Source organism: Pezoporus occidentalis, unplaced genomic scaffold (assembly GCF_034315485.1).
Source record: "Pezoporus occidentalis ecotype Australia unplaced genomic scaffold, CSIRO_AGI_Poc_V1 ctg186, whole genome shotgun sequence".
NCBI classification, from domain to species: Eukaryota; Metazoa; Chordata; class Aves; order Psittaciformes; family Psittacidae; genus Pezoporus; species Pezoporus occidentalis.
The window spans coordinates 1,146,393-1,172,672 of record NW_026913704.1 but is presented as its reverse complement, the minus strand read 5'-3'; the positions used below and the strand labels follow the sequence as shown (position 1 = coordinate 1,172,672).

At 37.3% G+C, this 26,280-nt stretch overlaps 1 protein-coding gene across 3 annotated transcripts in view; it reads left to right on the top strand.

Annotated features, from left to right (window-relative positions):
* Positions 1-14,384, top strand: part of VAV3 (vav guanine nucleotide exchange factor 3) — a 159,713-nt gene extending 145,329 nt beyond the window's left edge. For 2 of the 3 annotated variants that reach the window (XM_062615908.1, XM_062615907.1), the window contains 3 exons: positions 5,026-5,109; positions 9,972-10,123; positions 11,851-14,384. In XM_062615908.1, coding sequence (XP_062471892.1) covers positions 5,026-5,109; positions 9,972-10,123; positions 11,851-11,892 — 278 coding nt within the window. In that variant the 3' untranslated portion in view covers positions 11,893-14,384. The remainder of the gene's footprint in view (positions 1-5,025; positions 5,110-9,971; positions 10,124-11,850) is intronic. The other variant, XM_062615909.1, reaches the window with a different exon arrangement.
* Positions 14,385-26,280: the final 11,896 nt, after the last annotated feature.

The window sequence follows — 26,280 nt, the reverse complement described above, 5'->3', positions numbered from 1 at the left end:
ATAATGTTTCTGTCAAAGAGCAAATATTAGATTTGCAGTTTTGCAGATAATGGCTGTATCTTTGTACTGCAACAGATAATAAGAGGAAAATAAAAAATAATGGTGATTTTAACAATATGAAGACTGATGTGAAAGACCATACGGTCTGGTCTAGTCTAGTCTTTGTGATGATGAAGTTGGATGTGTTATTTTCATTTGCTGTTTGTGAGCTTTTGTTTACTTGCTTGCCTCTGTTCCATAACATTTCTATAACTTTGGAGACATTATTCCTCTCCTAATTAAAATGAAGATAATTTAGGACAGATGATTGGTAGGATACCAGTGTGTCTCTGTGCATTTCATTTATGCTGTCTCAATCTCCCATCTCCTCTTTATTCCTTCCATTTCCGTTTTCTTTCACTGCTTCCTAGGACTTAGTTGTCTCCCTGCTGTGCTGTATCTCAGTACCTCTCCATTCTTGGTGAATTTTTCCATCGCATCCTTTTTTTTCTCTTTAGCTTGCCATCTCATTTTGCCTCTTTCATCCTCTTGTCATCTCTCATGCTTTCTTCATCCCTTGCCTCTTCATAGCATTTGAGGCCTTAACTCTTGAGAGGATATGACCCACTTAGATCGCTTTGCATTTATTTGAACTATTATTGACTGTCAGCAGAGCCAATTTGTGTGTTTTTCATTCTTAGGCCAGTTAGAATCTATCTGTACTGTCCAGCAACTTATTAGTCTGCAAGAATATTAGCCCAATTGTTTCATGCTTTACAGGCTACAAGATTTACAGTACATCTTCATTACCTTCAGTCCGCATACAAAAGAAAAGAACACATCTCCTTTGACAAGATCTTATAGGTAGTGTATGGAAGAGTAAGAGAAATAAGTCTGGGATGCTCTTACTTTAGTCAAGGGGATGAGAAAGCGCCTCTCCACTGCCATAAATATCAGTTGTTTAATGTTACAAGCTATGCTGGTGGGAACTGGAAGGTTTTGTCTTAGGCCAAACTGATCAAAAAGCCTCTCAATTTTAAAGTACCTCATATAAAATGTAATAGATTTCTGCAATTCTGCTAGACTACCTGTATTGTCTCTGGATGACACTTTCATTTAATGGGTTTGACAGTTTTTCTTTTGAAGTGTTAGCGTGTCCCTGTGGGTGTGTCCCCATAGTTTTAAAGCTATCCTTTTGCTTTTTACCAAGGTGATGCTTGAATAACTATATATCGAGGCTGTGTGAATCCTGCTGAGCTGAATTTGAACAGAAGCTGGTAAACATTAGGCTGTAGGTTTGTTTCGTAGAGAAAACAACTCATGGGACAGAGTTAGACGCTGAGTTGACTTCAGAACTGTCGCGGTTTAAACCCTAGCCTCGAGCAATCGAGCCCCCCCCCCCGAGGCTCTCCCATTCCCCGCTCCTGGAGGAACAGGGAGGAGGATCGAAAGAGTGCAACTCCCATGGGTTGAGACAAGAACAGTCCAGCAACCAATGTACAACACAAATCACCACCGCTACCACCAGCGACAACAATAAGAGAAAATAACGAGGGAAGGGAATACAATACCACTGGCCAAGAAACGAGTCCCACCCGGAAGCCTGTGTCCTTCCGGGTAACTCCCAGTTACCCCCCACCCCGGGCATGACGTGCTGTGGTATGGAATACCTCTTTGGCTAGCCTGGGTCAGGCGCCCCATCTCTGCTTCCTCCCTGGCAGAGCATGAGGCTCACAAAGTCCTTGGTCAGGGTAAACATCACTTAGCAACAACCGAAAGCATCGGTATCACCAGCACTGTTCCCAGGCTGGAAGTCAAAACACAGCACTGCACCAGCTACCAAGAAGGAGAAACATGACTGCTACTGCTGAACCCAGGACAACAGCCCTCAATGAGAACAGCCACACAGCCGTGTTTTTGACCTCTTCAGGCTTATTCCGAGTACAAGAAAAACAGTTGTTGAAGCCAGAGAAGTCAGCTGACGAGAGAGGGACTCTTTACCTTTTTTTTTTTTTTCTGTTAAGCAACTACTCAATGCCACATTCAGCATATCTTTAACAAGCTCAGGGCTGAAACCAGTGAATGCAGTGGACTTGGGCAGCTTGAAGCTGATTTCAAGGAAGTTTTGGGTTTCAACTCGGTTTTTTACACTATACTGCTCAGATGACTATATCTGGATTTTTTTAATGAGGTCGTCTTCTGAAAAGACATCAGTTTCTTATTGAAAGCAGCTTTCTATAGCCTATATAATTGACAGAATAAATGTACTTCTAAAAAACATAAATTAAACCACTGTAGACTTTGACAGAGTTGTATCATTCTCTGCTGCCAAAATCTTTGTGCTGCTGTGAAATTGAACGGTAGTACCAAAATCCACTTTCTAGAATAACATGAGGATTCTGTTAATCTGTAGTGTCATGTTTTTTGTTTACCAATCAAAGGAAAGAAAATCAAGTAGCATTTAAGTTTACTTGTAGTTTCTGATATGAATCTTAATAAATCACCTTGAAACTTCTCAAATTTGGTTCTCCTTGGAGCAACTACTAGATTCTTAGAACAAAAATTCATTTTATGAAGATAGTTAACTTGAATTCCGCCTTTAATTAGAACTTTACTTTTTAGTTTCCTGCTCTTGAATAAGTCACTCACTCTATTCTGATATTTATTGTGGATTTTTAATGTGGCTGTAAAAGCTGTCAGACATTAAGCTTTTTCAATATAGAAATTTAATTTAATTATGAAGATATTCTGGGAAATGGGTACACTTGTTCTTAATTTTCCAGTCTTAGGCTTTTTTAGACATAGTATGATCAAATTTTGTTTTGTGACACAGAAAAATACTAATTCTTACATTAGAGTGGTGATCGACCATTTAATGAAATAAAGACAAAAATGGAAGAAAAGTTGATGTTCTTCTACAGAATAATTTTTGGCACTTCATTCCATTCTGCTGATGCGGAGCACAGTCATTGTGAGAAATCGGAGTCTTTGTGATATTTAGATTTTAATGTAACCTAAATCATGAAGCCAAATACTGAGTGACTGGCTTTCACCATCTATGGACTAGGGACATTAATTATTTCATGTCATTCTACTGCTTAATGCATGAACTCTGCAAAAGTATCTGTTAATAAAGTAAAATAAAAAAAAAAATATATCACCCTGATCTTAAGGGAACCAAAAGGATCCAGCCTTTCTCCTTAAAAGCCAATGCCAAAGCCCTTATCAGCGATGTTTAAAAATAGACTAGTTATCTGTAGAAGTCTGTTAGGATTTCCTTGCCCAGATAGATTTAGTTGTCCAGCATTTGACACATAAAACCAAACCTCCAGTTATATCTGATAGAAAGATCTCAAAATATTAAGGTAATGCCTACACAGGAAAGGATCAGCCACGCCCTCTATAGCACATAAGTTGTCTTTATACCTTCACACTGCTTTTACACTCTATCATTATGCTTCTGTAGAAACAAAGGCAGTTACTTGTCTCTTAAGAATGGGCACACTATTTCAGTGAAGTTGCCCTTTTGGTTTGTTTAAAATTTCCACACACATCTGTTACCTGGGTTTACTACCCTTAGTATAAAGGAGTACCTCAGGTTACCTCATGCATTCTCAGGTAATCCTTTTAGTATTACAGGCAGAGAAAAGAACATAACTGTGAAGGATCAGAAGGGAGTTCACGGTATGCAAGAGGCCCTTGAGTATGTTTCTTTTGTAGTACTTTGAGATACTAACCTAAACTGCTGTTGGTTTGTGTTGTAGGATTCATTATTATTATTATGAAATAACTAACCTGTTGCTTATGAAAATTAAAATACAGCACTGGTCCTGTTTATTTTACTTATGCTGGTAGTTTCATTGTCACAAATGTATCTATTCTCATCCAGGTAAGAGGCACAAAACTGTATCATTACCTCCTCCATGGATTCTTTGTTAACTCTTTGCATTAAATAGTTCTAGTCATCATTCCTGCAAATAGCCATTTTGAAGCAAAGTGATTTTGTTTCATATGTAGTCACAAGAATAAATTCAGGCAAGCATCTATATGTGATGTATATAACTTGATAAATTTTCAAGGAACACTTTTGGTCAGTAATTATAGGTATTATTAAGCATAACTTAAATGCTACTTTCATCATTTCTCTGTTTGAGGATGGACTTCCCTTTCCAAATCATAGCTGGGAGCAAAGATTCCAACTTTATTAAACTTTGTACATTACATATCATAGTTGCCTCTTCAAAAGAGGGACAAAATATGAGAATATGTCAACAAACTGTAGTTACATTTGAAGCTATTCTAGTTCATTTAATCTGATTTTGTTTTCTAAAAACATGTTGACCCTCTGTTGGTGCTCGAGTCTACCTCAGATTTTTCACCTATGGGAGCTGTTACAGGGATTAGGATGATGTGCTGGTTCTGGCTAGGCCAAATTTACATTTTTTTTTTCCTGGCTCAGGGTTTTTCTCTCAAGTCAGCAAAAATGGCAAAGATAAGCAATACTGTTTGGGCCTTAGAGGATGTAGTTTAGTTGTGGAATTCCTGTTGATGTTAATAATTGCCAGGGCAAAATAAATAGATTTTCCCATGCATGTTATGAGACCCCAATTCAACTGGTACTTAAACTATATTCCTAATTAAGGATGTGTGACTAATATTCCTGGACTCAGGAGGAATTCTTTCCTGTGTGCAAGTTCCTGCTTTTGTACTGCTAAGAAGTGAGACACGCAAAATCAAAGAAGAAAAAAATTATCTGTTAGATCTGAAAATATTTACAGGAGTCTGCAGTTTTAATTTGCTTCTCTGAAACCCTGAATGTGGGTGTCTTCTTTCTACTTTACTCTTTGAAAAATGCAGTTGTTAAAAATTAAATCATAAATCCAAATTTTCTAGTTATTATAGTCAGTTTCCTTCCAGACATCCTTAGTAGGGAACCTTAGTTTCCTTATTATCAATGAATTATATAGTTAAAAAACTATTATTTAAATCTTGTGCCAATATTTCAATGTTCTTTTGCTTTTCTCTTTTTCTCTTTCTTTCTCTAAGCCCCTTCTTTGTTCTGTGGGTTTTCTTTTGTAACTCCTCCAGACTACAGCTTTGTTCCCCCTTCTTCCACTCCTTTCTGGTCAGGTACTGCTTTACTGCTTTATATTTCTTCTAAATTTGTTTCTGTTGTTTCTGTGTGCAGCAAGTGAGGGAAGGGACGAATCTAATACTTCTCAGACTCCAAAAACTGAGTTATTACATGTTATTCTTGGAGTGTAACAAAAATCAAACTCTTAAACTTTTGAAAAGTGTATATTGTAATAAGCAGTTTGAATAGGTGTTGCAAACCTCAACAGTCACAGCAGATTCAATTAATGATCACTTAATCACATAGTGTTACGTTGCTACGTAGTTGACATCTATAAGCTATATGTATTTTAATGTATTTGCTCAAATGCACAAACCTGAAAATTTCACTGCTTGTAGACAATTAACATATTCGTCCCATCCCTGCAGCAAACCATACTGCAGTGGCATCTTAGAATGCAATAGCTTTTTTTCTTTTTTTTTTTTTTTTTTTTTGGTAAAAAAAATGCTTTCTTTAAATTCTGCATTGACACTGTTAACTAATTTTACCCATCTGTTTTCTGAATACTGTTTCCTTTATTCTCATTTAATCATCTTTGGCTTTAAAGATGCAAACATTTTAAATTAAGAGACTGCATAAAAATGCTTCGAGTGGTAGCAGTTGTAGTCTTGATTGGTGCATCAGTATGTCTATGACTTGCTCTGTGTTCAAAGAGGTGAACTGTACTGCTGGACAACTCAAGAAGAATTTTGCTAGTAGAAAGGTGAAAGCCTTTCAGGAGCATATTGAAGAGTTACTACTGTTGGGAATGCAACGTTCACTCAGGTTACACTGACACACCTCTGTGTACAGGGGGTGGAGAGTGAGGTTATGCAAATTGGGGTTGAGGCTGGCTTTTGCACTAAGTAGAGGGAGCTGTCTAGCATGCATGAATGTGGATGTAATCATAATCAAGATCTGAGTGGGCAGTAAGTTTTACACCTGCCCCACAGATGTCGTCCAAACCGTTTAGTGCTCAGAGATGGTTTTTTAAGGTTTTCTATGGTTTCTCAAAGGGAAAAGGAGGTAGGTAGCAGCTCAGTAGTAGAATGGCTAGTGTACGTTCTTGTGCTGAGGTTATCTCTAATGAGCTTTTCCTCAATTTATCCCAGGGATTTAAATCTCAATGTTCTATAGTGGTCTTGTATGTTTTGCCCCTCAGTTGTTCACTGTTTTGGAGTCTGTTTATTCCATTTCTGTCTCTTTACATACAGATTTTTTGGGGCGGATAATTTTCTTCCTTCAAGTAGTCAAAACATTGATGGACAATTCAAGCTTTAAGGCATTCTTCCAGTTGAAATATAAAGGGACACATCTGTAGAAAAGATGAATAGAATACTGTTATAGCTGTTTACTCTGTGGTCTTGACATTCAGTGGAATTTCTGCATCACTCACCTCATTTGAATCAAAGAACACAAAGGAGTTAAGTTCTGGCTCTTGTTTGTAGGTAAATACTGTGTATTTCTGTCCTTTTGGGTGAGGATAGAAGATGACCTTTTTCATATAGCTTCACAGTACTTGATTGTAAGGTCCATTGTTAGTGAAACTGGTCTGTATTCCACGAAAACACATTGCATCTGTTCCATGGTGAAGTAGCCTACAGTAATAGAGCAGCAAACAAGATTCAGTATTACTTTAAGCCTATCACACATTCCACATATTCCCAATATGGAGTCAACAAATTATATTTCTATTCCTTTTTTCTTGTGAAAAAGTGCTTTGCCAGAAATTCTGAAGTAACCATAACAGAAAGCAAGGATTCAATTTCTTGCCTTCCACAATAAACTCTGTAAAGTACTGCCTTATACAGGTACAAAATATTAAAGGAAGATATTGATTAGTAATTCTTAACTTAAGAATTACTTAAATTTGAGCTTATGTACCTTTTTGAATGGGATTTCATTATCTAATAGGCTATATTACTTCATATGTTCTTAGTAAAACCAGGTTGGTTTTTTTATTTTTTAAAGAGCCAAATAACTTGCTTATGTAAGTGAACAAATTCTTGTTTCATGATATCAGATACTTTCTTCAGAAGGATCTTCAAAGCTGATACGGAATTTGGTATCATGGGAGAAGGGTTAAGCTGACTACTGAGCACTGCTGGAGGTGCTGCCCATGCATGTATAGTAGAAGTGAGGTTTGGTTAAAGAGTGCAAGTAAATACACACTACTTCAAGGAGCATGGAAACAAATACACAAGGGCAACCCTTAGGGGATATGGCTGCAGAATTATGAGAAGGTCATATGACAGGGAGAAGGAAAAAAATGTTCACAGCTTTTAAAATGATCCATTGACCCTTGTGGCATTTAAAGACAGGCAGAAATATTGATCTAGACCAGCTTCGTGTGATCACATGGGGTGTCTTTTATTTGCACCCCAGTTCTTTCATCAGTGGCCCAAACTAGCATTGAAATTCATTCGCAGCACATCTATTTCTCTGTCAATGAGAAACTTTTCCAACATATTCTAGTGTAAATCAAAGCTAGCTGTCTTTTTTTCTCCTGCTAGGTTAAGCCAATGTGTATTTTTCTCATTCCCAACTGCATTTTTTATTCACCTCCCTGAGATTTCTCACTCTGTTTCCTGTTAATCCTCTGAGTATCTCACTCCTAATGCACAAGGTTTATTTATTAGTGCTTTTTCAATATTTTATTTCTTTTTTTCTTACTTTCTGTTTTTTTTCCCCGTTTAATTTCTCATTCACATTCTCCTGTTGGGCACTTTCTTTACATCAGTCTCTGCTGTTAATCCCATTCTCTCTGTAGCTGCTCTCTCTCTCTCATTCACTCAGTGTTTGTTCTCTCTCTCATCTGTACAGATGTCCTTTCCAAATGCTGTCGTTCCTCAAGTTTCATTTATCTTGGGAGAGCTCTGATTGGAAATTCAGTCTCTGCTAAAGTGGGTTTTGTGACTGTGTCACCAGACATTTTTTCCAAAATTAGGACTGTCATTTTCCTTATTTCACTTCCTTTTATACATTTCCTATCATGATGTCTCTTAATTTCCTGGATTTATTTTCTCCTTTCTCCTTTTCTTCTCGGGCCTCACAACTTGAAAAATAGTTGAAGTCCTCCTTTCCCCCAGATCTGCCCCTATTTCTTTTTCTATCCTAATTTTCCTCAGTATTTTCTCTTATTAATATTCCATGCATTTCTTCCCTCCCTAGTACTTTTCTTGTGTGTTTTCCCAGTTTTTTCATGTTCACCTCATGTAATCTTCCTTGCCCCTTTACCACCTTTCTAGAATCTGAAATAATACCCTGCTCCCCAGAATCATTCCTTCCATCCTCTGATGCTTCCCTGAATCTGCTAGTGATATTGCTGCCCACCTATAAATGGCTACTGATCTTATAATCAATAGCTGCTCTTTTTGTTTGTGTTGGTTTTGTTTTCTTTTCTTTCTCCAAAACAATTGCTTCCCATGATGTGCTCTTTCCCTGTAAAATTGATTACAGCAATGCTGATAAGGTATAGGACATAACATTCATGTCAGGATCTAAACAAGTAGCGTTTATATCTGACTTGCTTTGAGGGGAAAAAGTATGTTTGAACTTTAATATTATATCACCTAAAATTTTATGACAAATGTAAGCAGTGAGATGCTGGTTTTTTTGCATGGCATCCTGTACATCCTTTCAAGTATTGATAAGCAGAGTCTACATAAGTAGCCTGATATGTTAGAATAAACTTTTAATGGCATAATATAAAAAGGGTGTAATCTGTCTCCAGTTTTTTTAGATATTCCATTTTTGTGATATATCTAATAATATTTTGAACATAGTATTTTTCATTTTAAAATAAATTATTTGTATTGTGTCTATAAGATAAAAATATTGGAGTATATGATTTTCATCTATTCAGTATGATTATGCAAAAGCCTCTGTTTCTATGAAATGTCCCCAGTGGGGTCAGAAGAAATCTTACATACAAGCAGAGCTGAAACTGTCAAGATTTTCAAGCTCATTTGCCATGTTTTGTGTTCCTGGTTTGAATTAAAGGCAACTAGCTATAAACTTTTAGTGTTACATTGCTGAAGGCATTGCTAAAACTAAAATCTGAATTGTTCAAGTCCAAGATCTTTACTTTGGAGGTGCCATGCCCACTTGCCTCTCACTGGAAGATTCAGGGATTTCTTTTGCAACTTTAGACATTCTGTAGCAGGGTTGAAAACATAATTTCCCATAAAATTGGGAGTAGGGGGTTGTTTTTCGAAATTAATCTTTTTTTTTTTTGTGATTTACAGAATAAACTTATAGAAAAAAGTTGATTTACGTCAGTCAATGTTAATGCAGGCTGTAGGAACTGATCCATATAAATTTCTTGTGGAAACTCTTTACTTTTTTTTGCTCATGTTGATGTTAGCTTCCAATTATAAGCGTATTAATATTTAACTTGGAGTTGTTTTTGAAAGAACAGCACCTTATTGTGTTTGTTTTGCTTCATTAGAGGTTTAAAGTTAAATCAACTGTAAATACTAATAATTCTTTTGGAAAGAAGCTAGTGACTTGTAAAGTATGTTGCTGCATGTTAACTGGCAACAAGTTTTATTATGAAGCAAAAAAATACAATAATTGTGAACATATTCTGTAATTTTGGGGTAGGAGATTTCATTTCCTGTTCATGTAGTTTGATTCTTCTCTAAAAATAAAAAGGACAGTTTCAAAAATAACATAAAATCCCTTCAGCTTTTGTGTCATTCACCTATGTTTGAACCTTTATCTATTTAGTGCAGATGCTTTTATATTTGCATAAAAATAATGACAGTGTATGTTGTTGTGAAATCATTGTTTTATATTTTATAATACTTCTCTCTACCTTATTTTGGTAGCCTTCAATTTACAAACCCTAATAATATCAACATCTGTTTCATTCCAGTGCTAAGCCCAAAGGTGATAGGCATTGCCATTGCCAGGTATGACTTCTGTGCAAGAGACATGAGAGAACTATCCTTGCTAAAAGGGGATGTTGTAAAAATTTATACCAAGATGAGTGCGAATGGCTGGTGGAGAGGTGAAGTAAATGGAAGGGTAAGGTTGTCTGATTTTTTTCCTTTGTCTTATTTCTGCCTTCACTGAGTGATTTTGTGGAGAAAAAAAAAAATAAAAAAAAAAGGTGTTCCAAAATTATAAACCCTCTTTGTATATTTAAAGTCACAAGATAGAACATGTTCTCATCCTTGTTTCATACAAGCCAGGCAGAATCTTGCCAGGCAGCTTTCCCAGCATCTAAATTAATTGGTTATTTAATGTTAACTACCAGACTGAATATTTGGGCAGGATAATATGGTTGGAAAATAACCAGGATTAATAATGCAGCTCCAGCTGAACTTTTTTGAACTGTTTCTTTGTATTTGGGGTCAAAAGCTCAGGTTTCTCATGTTGTGGAAGTCTGTTTAGCAGTTTAATACAGAATGATTTCCACACCTTTCTGCCATACCACAATGTATTGGAATCAGCCATCTTTTTATAGGAGGCTGCTTCTTTGGTGTCAAAGGATGTGGCTCATAGGAAGTGACATATTTAGCAGGCGTTTTCACAAAGTCACTTCACACTGCACTCTAAGACTTGCGTGGAAGTGAGGTTTCAGTTTTGGTTTATAAAGGCTATATTGTTTTAATCTTTGTATGTTGCTCTTTAATGCAGATTGGTCAGAGGTATTTGAGGCTACTGTTTCTATGTCTAAAGGGCAGAGGTGCAGGGTCAAGGAATGCAAGGTGGAAGAAACCTGGAAGCTGGAAATTAAAGTTGAAAGTCCTGCTGAAACAGATGTCCGGATTTACTGCTTTATGCAATTAGAAGAACTTTTTTCATGTACATGAGCCTGGCTATGATCTAAAAAGTCAACTAGACGAGCAGTAGGGAAGCAGAAGCAGTGGTCATCCTATATATTTATTTTGCATGTGAAGAAAACAGAGCATCTCATTCTAATGCAGCTACATACTAAAGGATGCCCGTTTTATGCCAGCATTCTTCCTGATAGCTTTCACAGCCTAGGCTTGAGATCTTAAGCTCGCTTCTGGAAATATGTTGGCAACAAGTCTCAACCAAAATTTATGCAGTTACTCCTTCCAGTAGTTGTCTAGGTTTGGTTTTCAGGTCTTTCATGAGTGTTAAATTGACTTAAAGAAGTGTGAGTGAAAAACCTAAGCAAATAGAGAAGACAAGAAGAAATACATGACTGTGTGTCCCTTTATGTCTCATATAAACCTTATTTGACATATAATTAATTTCAGAATGGAAATTATATTGTAACTTATGAAGTATAAAAAACTGCACTCTGTCTTCCAGTTTTGTCATATTTAAAACTCCTCTTGGTAGCAATGGAATTTAAGTTCAAGTAACGCAATCAAAGTAGTCACTCTTTGCTTTGTAAGAGGATTCCCTGGACCTGACTGAAGCCTGTTAAACATTTAACTGCTCATTCAAAAAACAGAAGCATCTTTCCTGTAGTAAAACTACTGCTTCTGGCATTTTTAGATGTCTATCTGAATGCTTAAGATTTCCAATTTGGGCATATTTTGGGCAGGGGATAGGGGTGTGGGGGTTGTGTGTCTGTTCAGTCTCCAAATCATCATATCTGCAAGTTATTCCTTAATTTAGGGTACTGGCCTGTAGCAGGTCAGTCAAGTTTAGCTTTGTAATCTTATTCCTATATTTACTTAACATACCCATCCTTGTTTTGCCTAGTTCAGCCACTTTTGTGAAAAGAAAAAATACATCTCGTGTTATTTTTTTCTGCTTTTCTCTTTTTTTAGGTGGGCTGGTTTCCATCAACTTATGTAGAAGAGGATGAATGAATTAAAAAGTTTCCTCTGCTGACCAGCAGTTTCAGGGACTGTAAAAATTTAATGTTAAAAGTGTTACTTGTCAAGTATTTAAAGAGCAGCATTTTTTGTCTGTCTGAACCTTACAGTCTTAATGTTAGGATTTGTACAGAAGTCTGTGCTGACAGATTATTACCTAGCCCAGAGCTGTGCAAGAAACAACCTGCTGGTTTGCCGTCACTGGGGATCAGTACAAAGTCCAGCCCTTACCTTCCTGCAAGATCTCTGGAAAACAAATTTTTTTATGCTCCTTTTCATTTCACCCTGTACTACACCATGAAATACTAGCTGTGGCTGAATATTTAATAAGTCTTTTTTCTTCTAGCCAACATCTGTGATTGTATGAGAAGATGAAGGCTTATTATTCCTTATCACTGCATGCAGAAACCGGAGTTCAGTCATTCCATGTGGGTATAGTCAGTAGACTTGTCTTGAAACATCAAACTACTTATCATCTTACAAACAGTTTTACACTCACAAAAACGTTCTGAAGGAAATACGTAGTAAACATGAATAGTATTAATGCATATATAATTAGTTGACTGACTACTTTGAGGCCCTGCCTAAATCTTCTACTAAATTGTTTAAAGACGACATCTTAAAAATATGTGGTGATGATGTAGTATTGCTTAAAAAAGCATCCACAAAGTGGAACTATAGGATCCTTTCTTTGCTATCCCAAGTCCTTTTGTGTGAGTGTTTTTTTCATTTAAGCAGCTGACCCTAGAAGTACAACTGAGGACTTTAAAACTCATGACAAGATCAGTTTTAAAATTTTCAATGCTAATATTAAATACCATAAACCTGTTCTGTAAGAGAACATACTAATGCAAGATGTCACTTCTCATGAACAAAACTGTTTATCTTAACCTCTTGATTGATTCAGATAAACTTTGATGCTTTCAACTGCAAGCTGTCTTTTCATAGTTAGAAAGGAGTTTCTATCACCATCTTTGCTCTTGTAAGGTAATGCAAAGGGAACTTTCAGACTTCTTTTTGCCCTTTGGTCTCTTGTTCCCTGCAATGTTAACAGCATTTCAGTGACTGAGTGATCTTGTTACATTCTTAAGAACATCACCAAGGAAAAATATGTCTAGGTTAGCTAGCTTGAAATATCAAGCCTTGTAAAGTAGTGTCTACCCCTTTGGGAGATAGCATTTTGACGTATTTATGCTGAGTCAGGTGCTGTAGTTATAAGCTAAAATAAACACAGGTGATGTCTTCAGATGTGCAGTTTTGAATATTTGGATAATGTCTGACCTGAATTGAAAAATTCTAAGAAAAATGAACGTCTTAAATGCATTTAATTTCTAGGGTGTTGACCAATGAAGAATTCATCCTGTCTCACATCCTCTCTTTTGCCTTTCTCCACCGTCTTTTCACATAGGCATCTTGCAATTAGTGTGCATAGACACTGCACAATTTAACACTTGCAATTTTTCCCACTCTACAAGGAACACAATATCCACTATTTGGCCAACAGAGCAGAATCTGCCAGTACATATTTCAGATTCTTATTGTCTGTCCCCTGTGTTCTTTGCTTCTTTCTGGCCTCCTGGCCAACAGGAGGAGCCAAGCACAGCACAAGAATCCCGTTAATCTCTGTAGCCATTTTACCCATTTTCTACACCTAGCATACACTGCTGAGTGACCAGGTGAAGAGAGGATCTTCTAATTACAAATCCTCCACTTGTGAGATTTAGCTTTGCAGATGAAACTCTGCTGATGTTCTAACTTTTCAAAGATTTACCTCAAATTTTTGTAAACTGTGAGTGTGTTGAGTACATTACTTGATGGAATAATTGAGAGCATTTGTAAATATGTAGATTATGCATAAAACATATTTTGTAAATTATGTGTATAGCAGTGTAGACTATGGTATGCTGTCTTTGATCATGTTTTGCCATGCAGGCTTATTGTCTCTTGTGAGCTTGACCCTAAATTCCTTGAGCAGACAAAGTTGCTTCTTTCTCAGTTTTGCCTGCTCAAGGACTAGAGGAATAGGCTCTAGGCCTGTGAAGTGTTTAGTGCTTTGTTGTCGTATAGTTCTGGGAAGAGGCAGCTTAATTGAATATGAGTTGAGAAATATATCAGTCATTTTCAACAGCTTGGTTTTGGAATAATTTTGAGTAGTGTCTCCATCCTAAAGTTGCTGTAAAGCTTTTAAGCAGTTCCTGAGTCCAGTAATCAGCCTTTAAGAAGAATGAAAGCCATAGCTAAACTTATTTTCTGGCATAAATCTACATATCATTGTTTGTGTTTAATGCCCTGTATTGATTGAGTTAATGCTGCATCTTAAACTATGTTTTGAGTACCAAAGACTTCCTAAATATTCTGGAGTGTCTCTTTCATGTGCTGCTTTTGCCTGTATGGAGGTTTTGTTGTCATGCACTAATGGAATTACAGTAATTTGTAGTATTTTGTAAATATGTTAAATATAATAAACTGGCTAATTTTTTGTTTAATGATGTGTCAAAATGCGTAGTTGGCTATATGAAGTTCATTTGTCTAACCGTCTCATTGTGAGCACATGTTGATAATGTTCTGTTTTGGTTTCCCAGCTTTGTATAATCCTTGTTTAGCTTTAAAACTGAGCTGTCAATATAAATGGAAAGCATAGCTTTCCTTGAGAGCTTTTTATTGTTGGGATAACTTGCCTTCTGCTACATACAGGAAGGTGGTGGGGATTTTTATTTGGGGGGGGGGTTGTTTTAGTTTGGTTTGGTTGCTTTTTCTTTTTTGTGGTTGGGTTGTTTCGATTCTTTTTGGTTTTTGTTTGTTCCTTTTGTTCTTTTGGGGGTTTGTATATATAGACAACATTGTGGAATCAGTCATATTCTATTGACTTTTGTCTGTCAAAGATGATACCTCTAGTTTTTTGATTTAGAAGTTGTTCTTAAATACTCTTTTATGCACCATGCTTCATAGCAATGTCCTTTCTCTTCCACATTCTGCTTTCTTCCTCTGTCATACGTGAATTAACTTACAAATTCAGGTTGAATTGAGGTCAGATCTGAAAATATAGTGTGTCTTAATTTCATGGGCTACTTGATAACCTTTTCATGGTGTTACCCAGTCATGCATTTTTAACAATATTTCATTATTAATATGTTTATAAAAATATTGCTGAAGATTAATTAATTCAGCAAGGTCAGTGATGCTGCAATTGCAATGTTGTTTTATTGTGTTGCTTCTGTTTTTTCAGTAGGAGAGATTATCTTGTGGAACTGTCCTAACAGATAATTATTAACCTTAATGAGGCATTTACACATCTCTACAGATGTAAGGCATAATTCTCCTGTCACCCATGAACATATCACATAGCTAAGTCACATCTAATGTGAGATGCAAAAGTGTTTCTCAGTTAAATTCTCCTGTTAATAATATCATACTCTGTCACAAATGCTCTCCTTCCCCTTATATGTGAAATGGAGATGTGTGTCCTCTGATGGGTTGGAAACTGAGAAAGCACTGTGATTAGGGCATCAGAACCACTTGTGACTGTGTTTTGAATATTTTTTCAGTTGTAAGGCTTGGAAGCTTATTTGAAAATCTCAGCATGAAGAAAAAGGAAAAAGTCTTAAGTTGAACAATGAACATTATGTCGATGGGTACCTTCCTCCTTTGCCTCACAGGCAAATCCTGGGTGCTCTACAAAGGAGAAGAAAAGGTCAAATCTCAATGTTTTAGCAGTTCATAAAGGTGAGAGAGGTGCTGCCTAGGAAAAAGCAGGGCTTGTTTATACAAAATACTCAGCCTCAGACCCAGGTTTTGGTCTGTTGACTTTGATGTTCAGTGCAAAAATATATGTTTCTCTTTCCTGATCAATATTGCAACACTTCAGAAAAAGAACTGCAGTGGCAGATACAATTTATGCACTAGCACTGTCATACAGTTTTACCAACTGTATTGACACAACAGTAAATTAACTCTTGTCTCTTTACTACGAACTGGGCTGCTGAGAGCCTTATATCAGTTTTATCTGAAATTCAAGTTGTTCTGTTCAGAGAGCACTGCTTATTCCATTTGAGTGACAGATGAAGCACTCCCTCCTCCCCATTTTATTGCTGAGCATGACATTATATGACATGGAGTATTTTTTCGGTTAGTTTGGGGACCTGGTTGTGTCCCCTACCAACTTCTAACCTCTGGGGGGCAGAGCACAGAATGAGAAACAAGGCTAAAACATGAGGGTGTTTGTGTGTTTTTTGTCGCAGATGTAAAACACAGCATTGTAAGAGCTGGTGTGAAGGAAGTTTAACACCATTGTGACCAGGCCTAATACAGCAGGCGTAAAGGTAAAATGACAAGCAGAGATGCTGTGTATGTAATACATGGCGCTCTAGCAAGCCGCAGCAGTATCTGTTCTCATCAAATTCAGGTACAGTCATCACTGACACACAACTTTGATTCTTGAAATGTGTTAATTTAAGAGAAAGAAGTTAATACATTCCCTAGCCTTTCTTGAAATGTGCCATGCAATTTTAACTCTTACCTAGATGTCCACTATTTTGAGAAGGAGCAGTTTTGAGTAATTTAACTTCATAAAGCTGTGAGATGAGATGTTAATCATACCCTCTTTTTCATAAAATGCTAAAGCATATGATGCATGTATAATTAACTAATAGAAATATAGAAAGGATTAAGCATCAGAAATTGACTGCAGAAGGGTGATTCATTGCATTATCTTAGCAACTTCTTTTTCAAGAGCTAAGAGCCATTTGTTTTTATAGCAAATGAGATTTGGGCTTCTAATTTAGTTTTATAATTCCTGATCTGCTGTAGTGTATTCTGCTCATTCATTATAAGGATCTCTGCTGCTTACATGACTGTGAAGTTAGATTTTACTTAATAAGCCTCCTGAAATGCTTGAGTGACTGCTGCCTTTGTCTGGGTTACACTGTTTTACCTGGTGGTGTGATTTTCAGAAAATACCTGAGTCAATCTTAAAATATTGCAATCTGACCTTAGGTAAACTCACAGTTACAAGCAGTGGCAGGTTTGGAGGTGGCAGTTTGCCAAGGGGCACGAGGCTGGTTTGCTCTTTCAAAACTATCGTTTTTTTTTCATATTAATAGCATAATATGTGGCTTTAGATAGAACAGAAATATAGAAGATCAGAGAACAAGAAGTAAAATGTTGATACCATACCATATGTGTTAGAAAAAACTGGTGTGTGATATCTTTTCTAAGTGATTGCCCAAAATATTAAATGTCTATTGATAGCATTGGATTGGAAACAGAAAATTCTCTAATGCTTCTGTATGGGAAGACTTTGTTAATGCAGTAGAGGGATCAAGGACCCTTGGACTTGGGCCCAGTTTTACCAGATAACTCTATAAGTCTGTCTTCAGTTAGCTGTAATTTTTCCCCAAAGCAATTAAAAGATTTCCTTAGGAGAAACAATATTGTTTCTAGGATTTGAATCATTACTCATGCGTAAGGCTAACAGAAATATATATATTCTCTGGTAGTTTTACAGTGTTCCTGTAGATTGTAAGCCATTAATAATGTCAAATGTGCCAGGAGGCCCCCACCCTGCTGAGTTACTGGGTTATGTACAGATACCTTTGGTATCTCTTCTCCCAGATATACGTGCACTTTTTAATCCTGACTTTGTTTTCCCTTCCCAATCTTGTCAAGAGCTACTTAGCTGATATCTCAGAAATGCCAGTTAGTTAAATACAGGGTGAATGCAGTGGCCTGGAGCTTTTTCTCCTTTGCTTCCATACTGCTTAAGGTAGATTCAGAATGGTGGTAAGGATGGTACAGAGAACTTGTTGATTTAATGCAGGAGAAGGGAATGCTTACCTTCAGAGGAAGTCATAGGCCAGTTTTACTGTGTCAACTTGATATACCTCTGAATATTGCTTCATTAAACTTGGATTGCCTTGTCTTTGTGACAGATGAAAGATTAAATACCCTGGAACGTTGGGTTCTGTAACGTTTTGGGTGTGACTTTTTGGTGTCATCTGAGTGTTTTGGCTGAAAAACTTGAATGTACTATATGCTGACAGGGAAGCTTGTTTTCATTCATTTCCCTCCCTCCCCCCCCCCCAATCATAAAGACACTTATAAAATTCAACTAAGGTGTGGTGCAACTCAACATGCTCAATCCCATAAGTATATAAATCATCAGGAATATTAATATGGAATGAAGAAAAATATGGGCAAAATATAAAAGCAATCATGCCTAATTTTTGTTTTGGTAATATTCATTTTTATTGTTGAAGTAAGTACAGAACAGGACTTTCATTATCCATTATATCAACTGCTGTGTTCCCAAGAAAAATTCCAAGTAGAGTACACAATAGCAGGTCTTCTAGTCAGTTTTTATTTTAAAAAGAGAGATCTACTGTTTCTACAATTGTGTAGCAATGTAAGCATATCCAGTTGGATTGGGTAAAAAATATTAATTAGAAGATTAAAAGGCAGTTTGCTCTCCAAATCATTATGTCACTGTGACTTTTTCCAGCTACTAAGTTGTGGAAAATCAAGACCCAGCAACCTGAACAAAACCTAGATGCAGCTTTTCAGTCTTTGCAACTTTGATTCACGCTTTGGGGAAACATACTTTCTGTTCTACATTCTCCTGCACATGGATGGGAATGCAGGCTTCATCTTCCTGACACCAAAGGTTGATTACAGTTGCTCAGGGCTCCTCATCATTTATACAATAAGACCAGATGCACAAAATCCTTTTTATTTTATATCTTCTGGGGCATGATAGTAAACATTCGCATAAATACAGAAAAGATTTCTCCGGGAAAGTATATCTGATCACATTATTTCCTTTGGCTACTACCCCAAATAGCTACATGGCTTTAGAATTAATAAGCTTACAAAAGCAATATTTCCCCTGCTTGCACATTCTTCACTTGCAAACCTCTGAGGTTACAGTCTCTCTATAGGGAGTTAAGTTTTATACTGTGTAGGGAGTTAAGTTTTATACTGTGCTCAGCGATGTCCATTTCAAATATGACCATTCCCTAAGAAACATTGACAAACAGTACTTTTTCTTGTCTAGAAGATCTACTTAAAATATTTTCAGGTGATGTCATGCAAGCAGGGGTTGCAAGTGGGCTGGAGGATAGGATTTTACCTCAATCAGATACTGACAAATTAGTGATTCAGAAAACAGAACAGAAATAGGAATATCAATGAAATTACATTTACAGGTGGAAAAATTGTCTACAGCAGTTAAGGCTAAGGCTAAGCAGCAGTACTGTATTAAAGGACTGAAGGAGAAAAGTAAAAGCGAATCATGGGCAGAACATAAGCTAACCAGATTTTACTGTGAAGAAGGTAAATACTGTCTTGGTGTATAGTAATGGGTACATGATCTATAACATGAAGTAATCAGTTTGTTAATTTCTCGCAAGGCTTCAGCTGAAAACCTTTGTCCAGCTTTGGGCACTAAATTTTGTATAAGATATAGTCTCATTGAAAGCATTCTTGCAGAGACTAACAAGGAAGTGTGAAGGAACTGGAGTTGTTAGAACTGAAATACAGCTCAGGCTAAGGAGGGTGGTGGTAATAGTGTCCAAATAAGTGACAGGTTTTATGTAACTTTGAAAGTGACTGAACAGTTCTCTGTAGTCAGCGTAAATAATAGCAGAAAAAAGCAAGCTGGAACTGGAGTAAGGAGACTTAGTCTTTAGGGAATCTTTCTGAATATCGAGCTACCTAGACACAAAGTTGTCTGGGGAAATCGTGGAATCTTGAACACTGGAGGTTTTCCATAAGATATGGATAACAACGTAAGGATAGTTTATATATAGGTAAAGGTTCCCAAGATACATACCAGGTGTTCTTTTGGAGCTCCTGCTGTACTACATTTCTGTAATTGCTCTTCAGCTGTGTGGCACTTCAACCAACTGATGGTGTTTGCCAAAATCCCATAGAAATGTGAAGAGGAAAAGATACAGAAAAAGTAATAGGGTGAATGTCCGGCACAGAGCTAGCAGGGTGCTAAATACGCAGTTTGAATGTTTATGAATTGAAACAGTTTCTTCAGGAGATGGAGTTGGCTCATACTTAACTCACAGTCATGTAAAAATAAATCACAGTCTTAAGAGGTGGTTCACAATGGGAAGTATGAGCTAAACGGCATTATTACATTTTCTAAGTTCTAACATATGCAATGTTGTCAAAATCAGAATTTTACTTAAATACACATTGATTTCAGGGAAGGTTGACAAGGAGGGCAGTTCCTTGTCAGGTACCATGTTTTCTGCTCGGTTCCAAAGAGATGGCAAATGAAAGATCTGAGAGAGATGACTTTGCTTCAAGTATCCTTCCCTGAAGTAATCAGAAATGACATTTTTATAAACCAAACCCAGTTCATTTAGTTCTCATGCAGAATTTTCAAAAATACTATAATAATAAAATTTGTCAATAAAAGAGAGTGGCAAACAAATTATCAGCTTGAGTGCAGTTTTTTAAAATGTCAAACGATTGAATACAAGTGCTAAGATTAATTTTACCTGGTGTCAGAATGCTTCTTGTTTGACTTTTTTTTTATATGAATAACAAATAGCAGTGTTAGCTTTTGGCATGACATCCTTTCTCTCTGTTCTAATTGTGTATAAAGAGATGCAATGGTTTGTTCTACACAGAGCTGAATTTAGTCTCAATTTTTGTATTGTCATGAGTATTTTGTACTTCCTGGTGAAATAACAAGCACAGGAAACAGCTGTAGTCCAGATAAAAGCATCTTGTCAGTAAGTCTGATAAACAGGTATTTTCTCTTTCTGGCTCTTCATCGGGAATGCACTGTGAAGAGAAATGTTTTATTTGAATGCCACTGCATGAGCAGTTCTAATTACTAATAGAATTCATCAAATCATTTAGTAGTGTAGTGACATTAAGTAATAATTAATAGGCCGTGTGATGTGTGGCTGCATGAAGTGACAATGATTAACCTGTGACATAACAGAATGTGCCTGGAGAACAACTGGCATGAGATGTGATGTATTTGTTCTTCCCTCTGTCACTGGAGTTTGGCCTGTCTGCACTTGTAAAATTAAACTGGGTTCAGAATCCAGAACCTGTGAACATGACTGGTGTTTGGAGCCTATTCATGGTTCACTGCTCATCAGCCTGAGCTTTGATGTGGTGCTTGAACCTCTTGTCATTTTGGCTGCTTATTTTGGAGCTGATATTAATGGGGCCTTGTGTGGCTCCACCCTGCCTACAGAGAGCTGGCAAAATGTCAGGATTTGCTCTACTGATCTATTTTTTTTTTTATTTTTATTTGATTCTACAAACTGTGTTATCTGGATACTGAAGTTACAGCTCTATCTGTTTGATAAGATTGCATTACACAGTGTGCATTCACATGTGCCTGCAGAATAGTCTTCTCAGTCTGTGTCGTTAGCCGGTATTTAGAATCTTGCTGCTTTTAGAAAAAAAATTGAGGTGCAGCCAGTACACTTACAATGAGTATGCAAATTTTTCCATTTTTCAGACCAGGAATCAGGTTTTTTTTTTTCCGGAGATTGAGGTTCCTGGTGAAAACCTTGTTAAAAATGCTTAGTCAGGCATTAACTTCAGCTTGTTGAAGTATATATCCAAGTAGCTTGGAATACTTTGCATCACAGTAACACAGATGTATTTATATAAATATTAGAAACCCTATGGAATAGAGGTAGTAGCAAATTCAGTGCAAAACACAGACAATCAAGTATAATCAACATTTCCTCTTTATTTGAAAGTGAACATTTCTTGTAGATACTGTATATTTCATTTTTCTTTGGAAAAATATTGACATTGTATATTGACTGTTTTGGTAAGAACGGAATCCAAAATTGAATTGCCGTATCACCTATATCACCTATTTCGGTACATTTGGTGACAGCATTTTCTTAGGTAAGCCCCTATAATGCACTCTGGGTTTGACTTAATTTTAACAGCATTCTGTCAAGTAATAGAACTTTCCACAGATTTTATGTTATTTCAAAGTATTTTGTACAGTTGTTCTACTTAAGTGATCTGATGTGATTGTGCAACAACACAGCTTATTGTAATGAGGGGAAAGACTCTAAACTGAATCATCCTTTATATGTATCTGGTTACTCTTGAAGATCATAATTCACTTTTATACTTCCTAGTATAACACTGGAATCGTCTTTTCTTTAAAGCTCCTAAGACAAAAAACATGACTGAAGCATAGACCATGAGGGATGTAGAATATAACCAGCAACCTCAGAAACAGCTCAAGCTTGACCAGATAAGTTTAGTTGTGACTGCGGACCCTTCATTTGCAAAAGGACACAGACTGGTACAAACTGAAGGCATATGGATCAGTCAAGGTGCATGTTCTTGAGAATTATTCAGCTGCATGAGTTTGAGCAGTGATAGTGCCTGAGGCCATGTCTTAGAGTAAGTCTAAGACAGTTCTCTGCCAATCACATGAAATAACTGTCCAGAAAATTATATTCCAGCTGCATCTCAAGCAAAGTGATCTATGCAAAGTGCATAGGGAGGAACATGTCAGAATTCTTGTATCACATGCATGAAAGCTGAGGTTAAAGACATAACCCCAAAGTTGCACAGAGACCTCAACTTCAATTACTGCAGTGGGAGCTAAGCATTCCTAAGCCTGAGCCTAAATGCTACAGTAATCCTAGTGTCAGAAATAAAGTAGACCAAAAATCATCTATTGCTTTTACCCAGCTCTGACATCCATTAAAGGAAATCCTTTGAGAACAGCTTTTAGGAATTTGAATGCCTGATATTTGTGACAAAGCTCTCTAGGATAAAGAATCTACTAAAAAAAAGCTTGAGAAGCATTAACTGAGACTGCATCCCCCCACTGAGTATTACTTGCTTGGGGTTTCTGATTTCAAGAGTAAATGCAGAACAAACCCAAGTATTTCCACATTTGTTGGATTCAGTTGTGATTTACTCAAGGGGCAACAAAGGCCTATTAGCTGAAGAGCCTGCTCTGTCTCTCTGTTCTTGAATTATTGGGAAATGAATGTAATTCTTCCTAAACATGTTAACGTTATGAATGAAAAAAAACCCAACCAAACAAAGCAAAACAACAAAAAACCAAAACAACTAAAGCATTCCCCAATCTATCTACTTTCATAATAATAGAAGGCGGTCAACAACTATCCTACATGCAGCCAAGTCGGGAGGTTCAAAGTAAGCTTATACCTCAATCCAAACATACTGAAATGAAATGCAGTTACCAGTACTAAAAAGCTGTAGGTCTAGTTGTCGAAATGTTATGCACTAACCAGGTGAACAGAAGTGTGAAACTTGATGATTTTAATCTACAGGTGCTCAGGCAGTTTGCTTACTTGAATGGAACTTGGGTTTTTTATGATACTGCAGTTACTGTAGTTTCGGACAAGATGATGTTCACTTTTAAAGACACAATATATATTGCTGGGAATTTGTAATTTATGGGTATTGCAGAAATGATCAGCAAGGATTCTAGGATGCTGTTTGAATCCCATAGAGAACAATTGTACTCTCCAGGGTAATTGACTGCGTTTCCTTCCTCTAGTATTAGCAGAAACGGTTAAAGGCAGACTATTATTCTTTCAGTGGCAAAAAACTTATGATTGTTGAGGGCTGCTTCCTGGAGTGCCTTGGACCAGTGAGTGCTCATTGGTTAGTAGTTAGATAAGTGCTTTCATATTTTTAGGATTCTGCATGTACCTAAGATTAATTTGATAAACATAATCACTTACCATCCAGACAGCTTTCTGTCAAGTTGCCGTTCCTCCATACCTACTATAAGTGCACCTCCTTCAACCTGCTTGTCATGCTTCTTTTGATGCAGCCCAGCACATGGTTCGTTTCTGGGCTGTGAGCACACACTGAAGCTGGCTCATGTGAAGTTTCTCATTGACCAACACCCTCAAGTCATTCTCCACAGAGCTGCTCTGAATCTCTTCTCTGCCCAACCTGTAGCTGTGCCTGGGATTGCTCTGACCCAGGTGTAGGACCTTGCACTTGGCATGGTTAAACTTCATGAGGTTGGCATCAGCCCACCTCACAAGCGTGTCAAGGTCCCTCTGGATGGCATTCCTTCCCTCCAGCGTATCAACCGAACCACACAGCTTGGTGTCATTGGCAAACTTGCTGAGGGTGCACTCAGTCCCGCTGTTTGTGTCACCAACAAAGATGTTGAACAGAATGGGTCCTAACACTGAGGGACCCTGAGGGACGCCACTTGTTACCAGTCTCCACTGGGGCATTGAGCTGTTGACCACAACTTTCTGCATGTGACCATCCAGCCAACTCTTTTTCCACCAGGTTGTTACTTGACAAAGTAGCTTAGTGGTTCCTATGTGCTGATTTGTTTAGCTTGCTTCCTTTGGGGCATGCTGACATGTTGCACTGGAGTCGGTGTCTGTTTACAGACACCATTCACAGTAATTGAATCCCTTGTAAACAGGCAATGCTTTTGCCTGGTTTTGCATACAAATCAATAGTCCTTTTGCAGTTGAGCAGATCATGTAATTTCTAATATACCTGAAAAAGCAGCAGCATGAGGATATTATTGCCTAAAAACAGGTGCTAGAATTAAACAAATGGTTTTACTGATTCTCTTAGGTTTAATTAAAATTTCAGAAAATCCCCATCCTGTCTCTTCCTTTGGCCCTGTGAATTATCAATACAGTGACAGGCATGGTTTCCTTACTAGTTTCTGGTACTTCTAGAATGAGTAACATCGTGCTTAGACTTAAGGGTATATTCTGCAATGTTTATTCATGGGAAAAGTAGATACTTGTAGTGAAGAGGTTAGTATCTTAAGGCTTTTTTTTTTTTTTTTAGAGGTCTTTCACTTCATAATAATATTGGAAATTGATTGATTTAGAGAATTCAAGAACTCTATTGCTGAAAAAAACCATAATATTGTGAGGGATGGATTGTGAGGACTGTGTGTGAACAAGACAAATGATCTATGGGAGTAACAGTGGTAAAGCAATGGGCCTGAATGACAGAGTATTTTGATGGCTAGTTAAAATGAAAAGGGATATTTTAAGTTCACTTTTAGGAAATTGCCAAACTTTCCAACAAGAGTTGATCAATAAGGTGATGTGTAGTCAATGGGCTCTGGAAAGCAGCTCAAATGATATATCCATCACCCATTTGTCCCACAGGCAGCATGAGGATCTTCTGGCTTGTTCAGCAGTGATTAAGTGGCCAGCATAAAAAGAATAGTCTCAAAGTCTGGATTGCCCAGTTCTGTGGATACATGGGCAAAGTCTGCTCATGATTTATAGCCATTGTTCCTTAGAGGGAGGCAAGGACTACAGCCAGTGCATTTGAATGCAGAAAATCAGACGCTGCTGTGTTTTAAATGCATACTGGAAGATGTTTAAGACTGTTAATTTAATTGTTATGCTTAGTGCAGTCCTACAGAGATGGGATTCAGGGGAAGCTTTTGATCAATATTCTAATCATTGCTGTGGCGGAAAAACTGCTATCCAAAGAGGCAGAGATCTCTGCTAGGCTAGGACTGGAGAGGGAAGAGATTAGTTCAGGGGCACCCTACAGGGTACAGCCTAAACTTGTACTGGAAGGAAAGAGACATTTTAAGAGAATGACATATAATTCTAGCACACACTGTCCCCATAGGAAATACAAGTCAAGTGCACCAATAAATGAAAGAGGAAAATGACATGGAAGGCAGTAAATCAAAAAGTAATTGATTGGAATATTTAGAGACCTTAATTTCAATTACTGAAAGTGAAATGATGGCATACTGTAAAAGCCTGAGGTTCGGAAGGAGAGAATTGCAGTACTCGCTGTTCAGCCCTCTTCCTCTTCCCAGAAGGGGTGGGCTGGAGGAGCACAGCAGTTGACCCTGGGGGACATGGCCTTATTCCTCGTTTTGGTACACTGTATAGCTTCAGTTTTTCAGTAGCATAACAATTTAAATTGGTTTGTAGCTGAAGAATTAGGCCATTAAGGACTACATTTGGTGGGAATGGAAACTCCCTAGGAGGACTGCTGCTCTCTAGTTAGCATTGAAGCTCACTGGGCACTGAGGGTACCCTACTCTCAAAGTGCTGTAACTACCATTTCCATTTGCTTTTGTGGCTTGTACTGCAAGGCTTATTAGAACTAAATTAAGGTCAGTCAAGCTGCTGATAATTCCAGCAATGTTATACACTTCTGTCAACTCCTACATTTTTCACTAATAATTTCATGTTTGATTTCAGTTATATTTCCACATTTTCACTGAATTGGCAATTACTCTGTCATAACCCAGCCATTACACTTGTCAAAAAGACATATGATGCATTAGCTTAAGGGCAATTGCTAATAACTATGTAGGTGACATTTGGTTACAGAGGATGGGCAAGCCTACATGTATCTTTGTCAAGTGGCCAG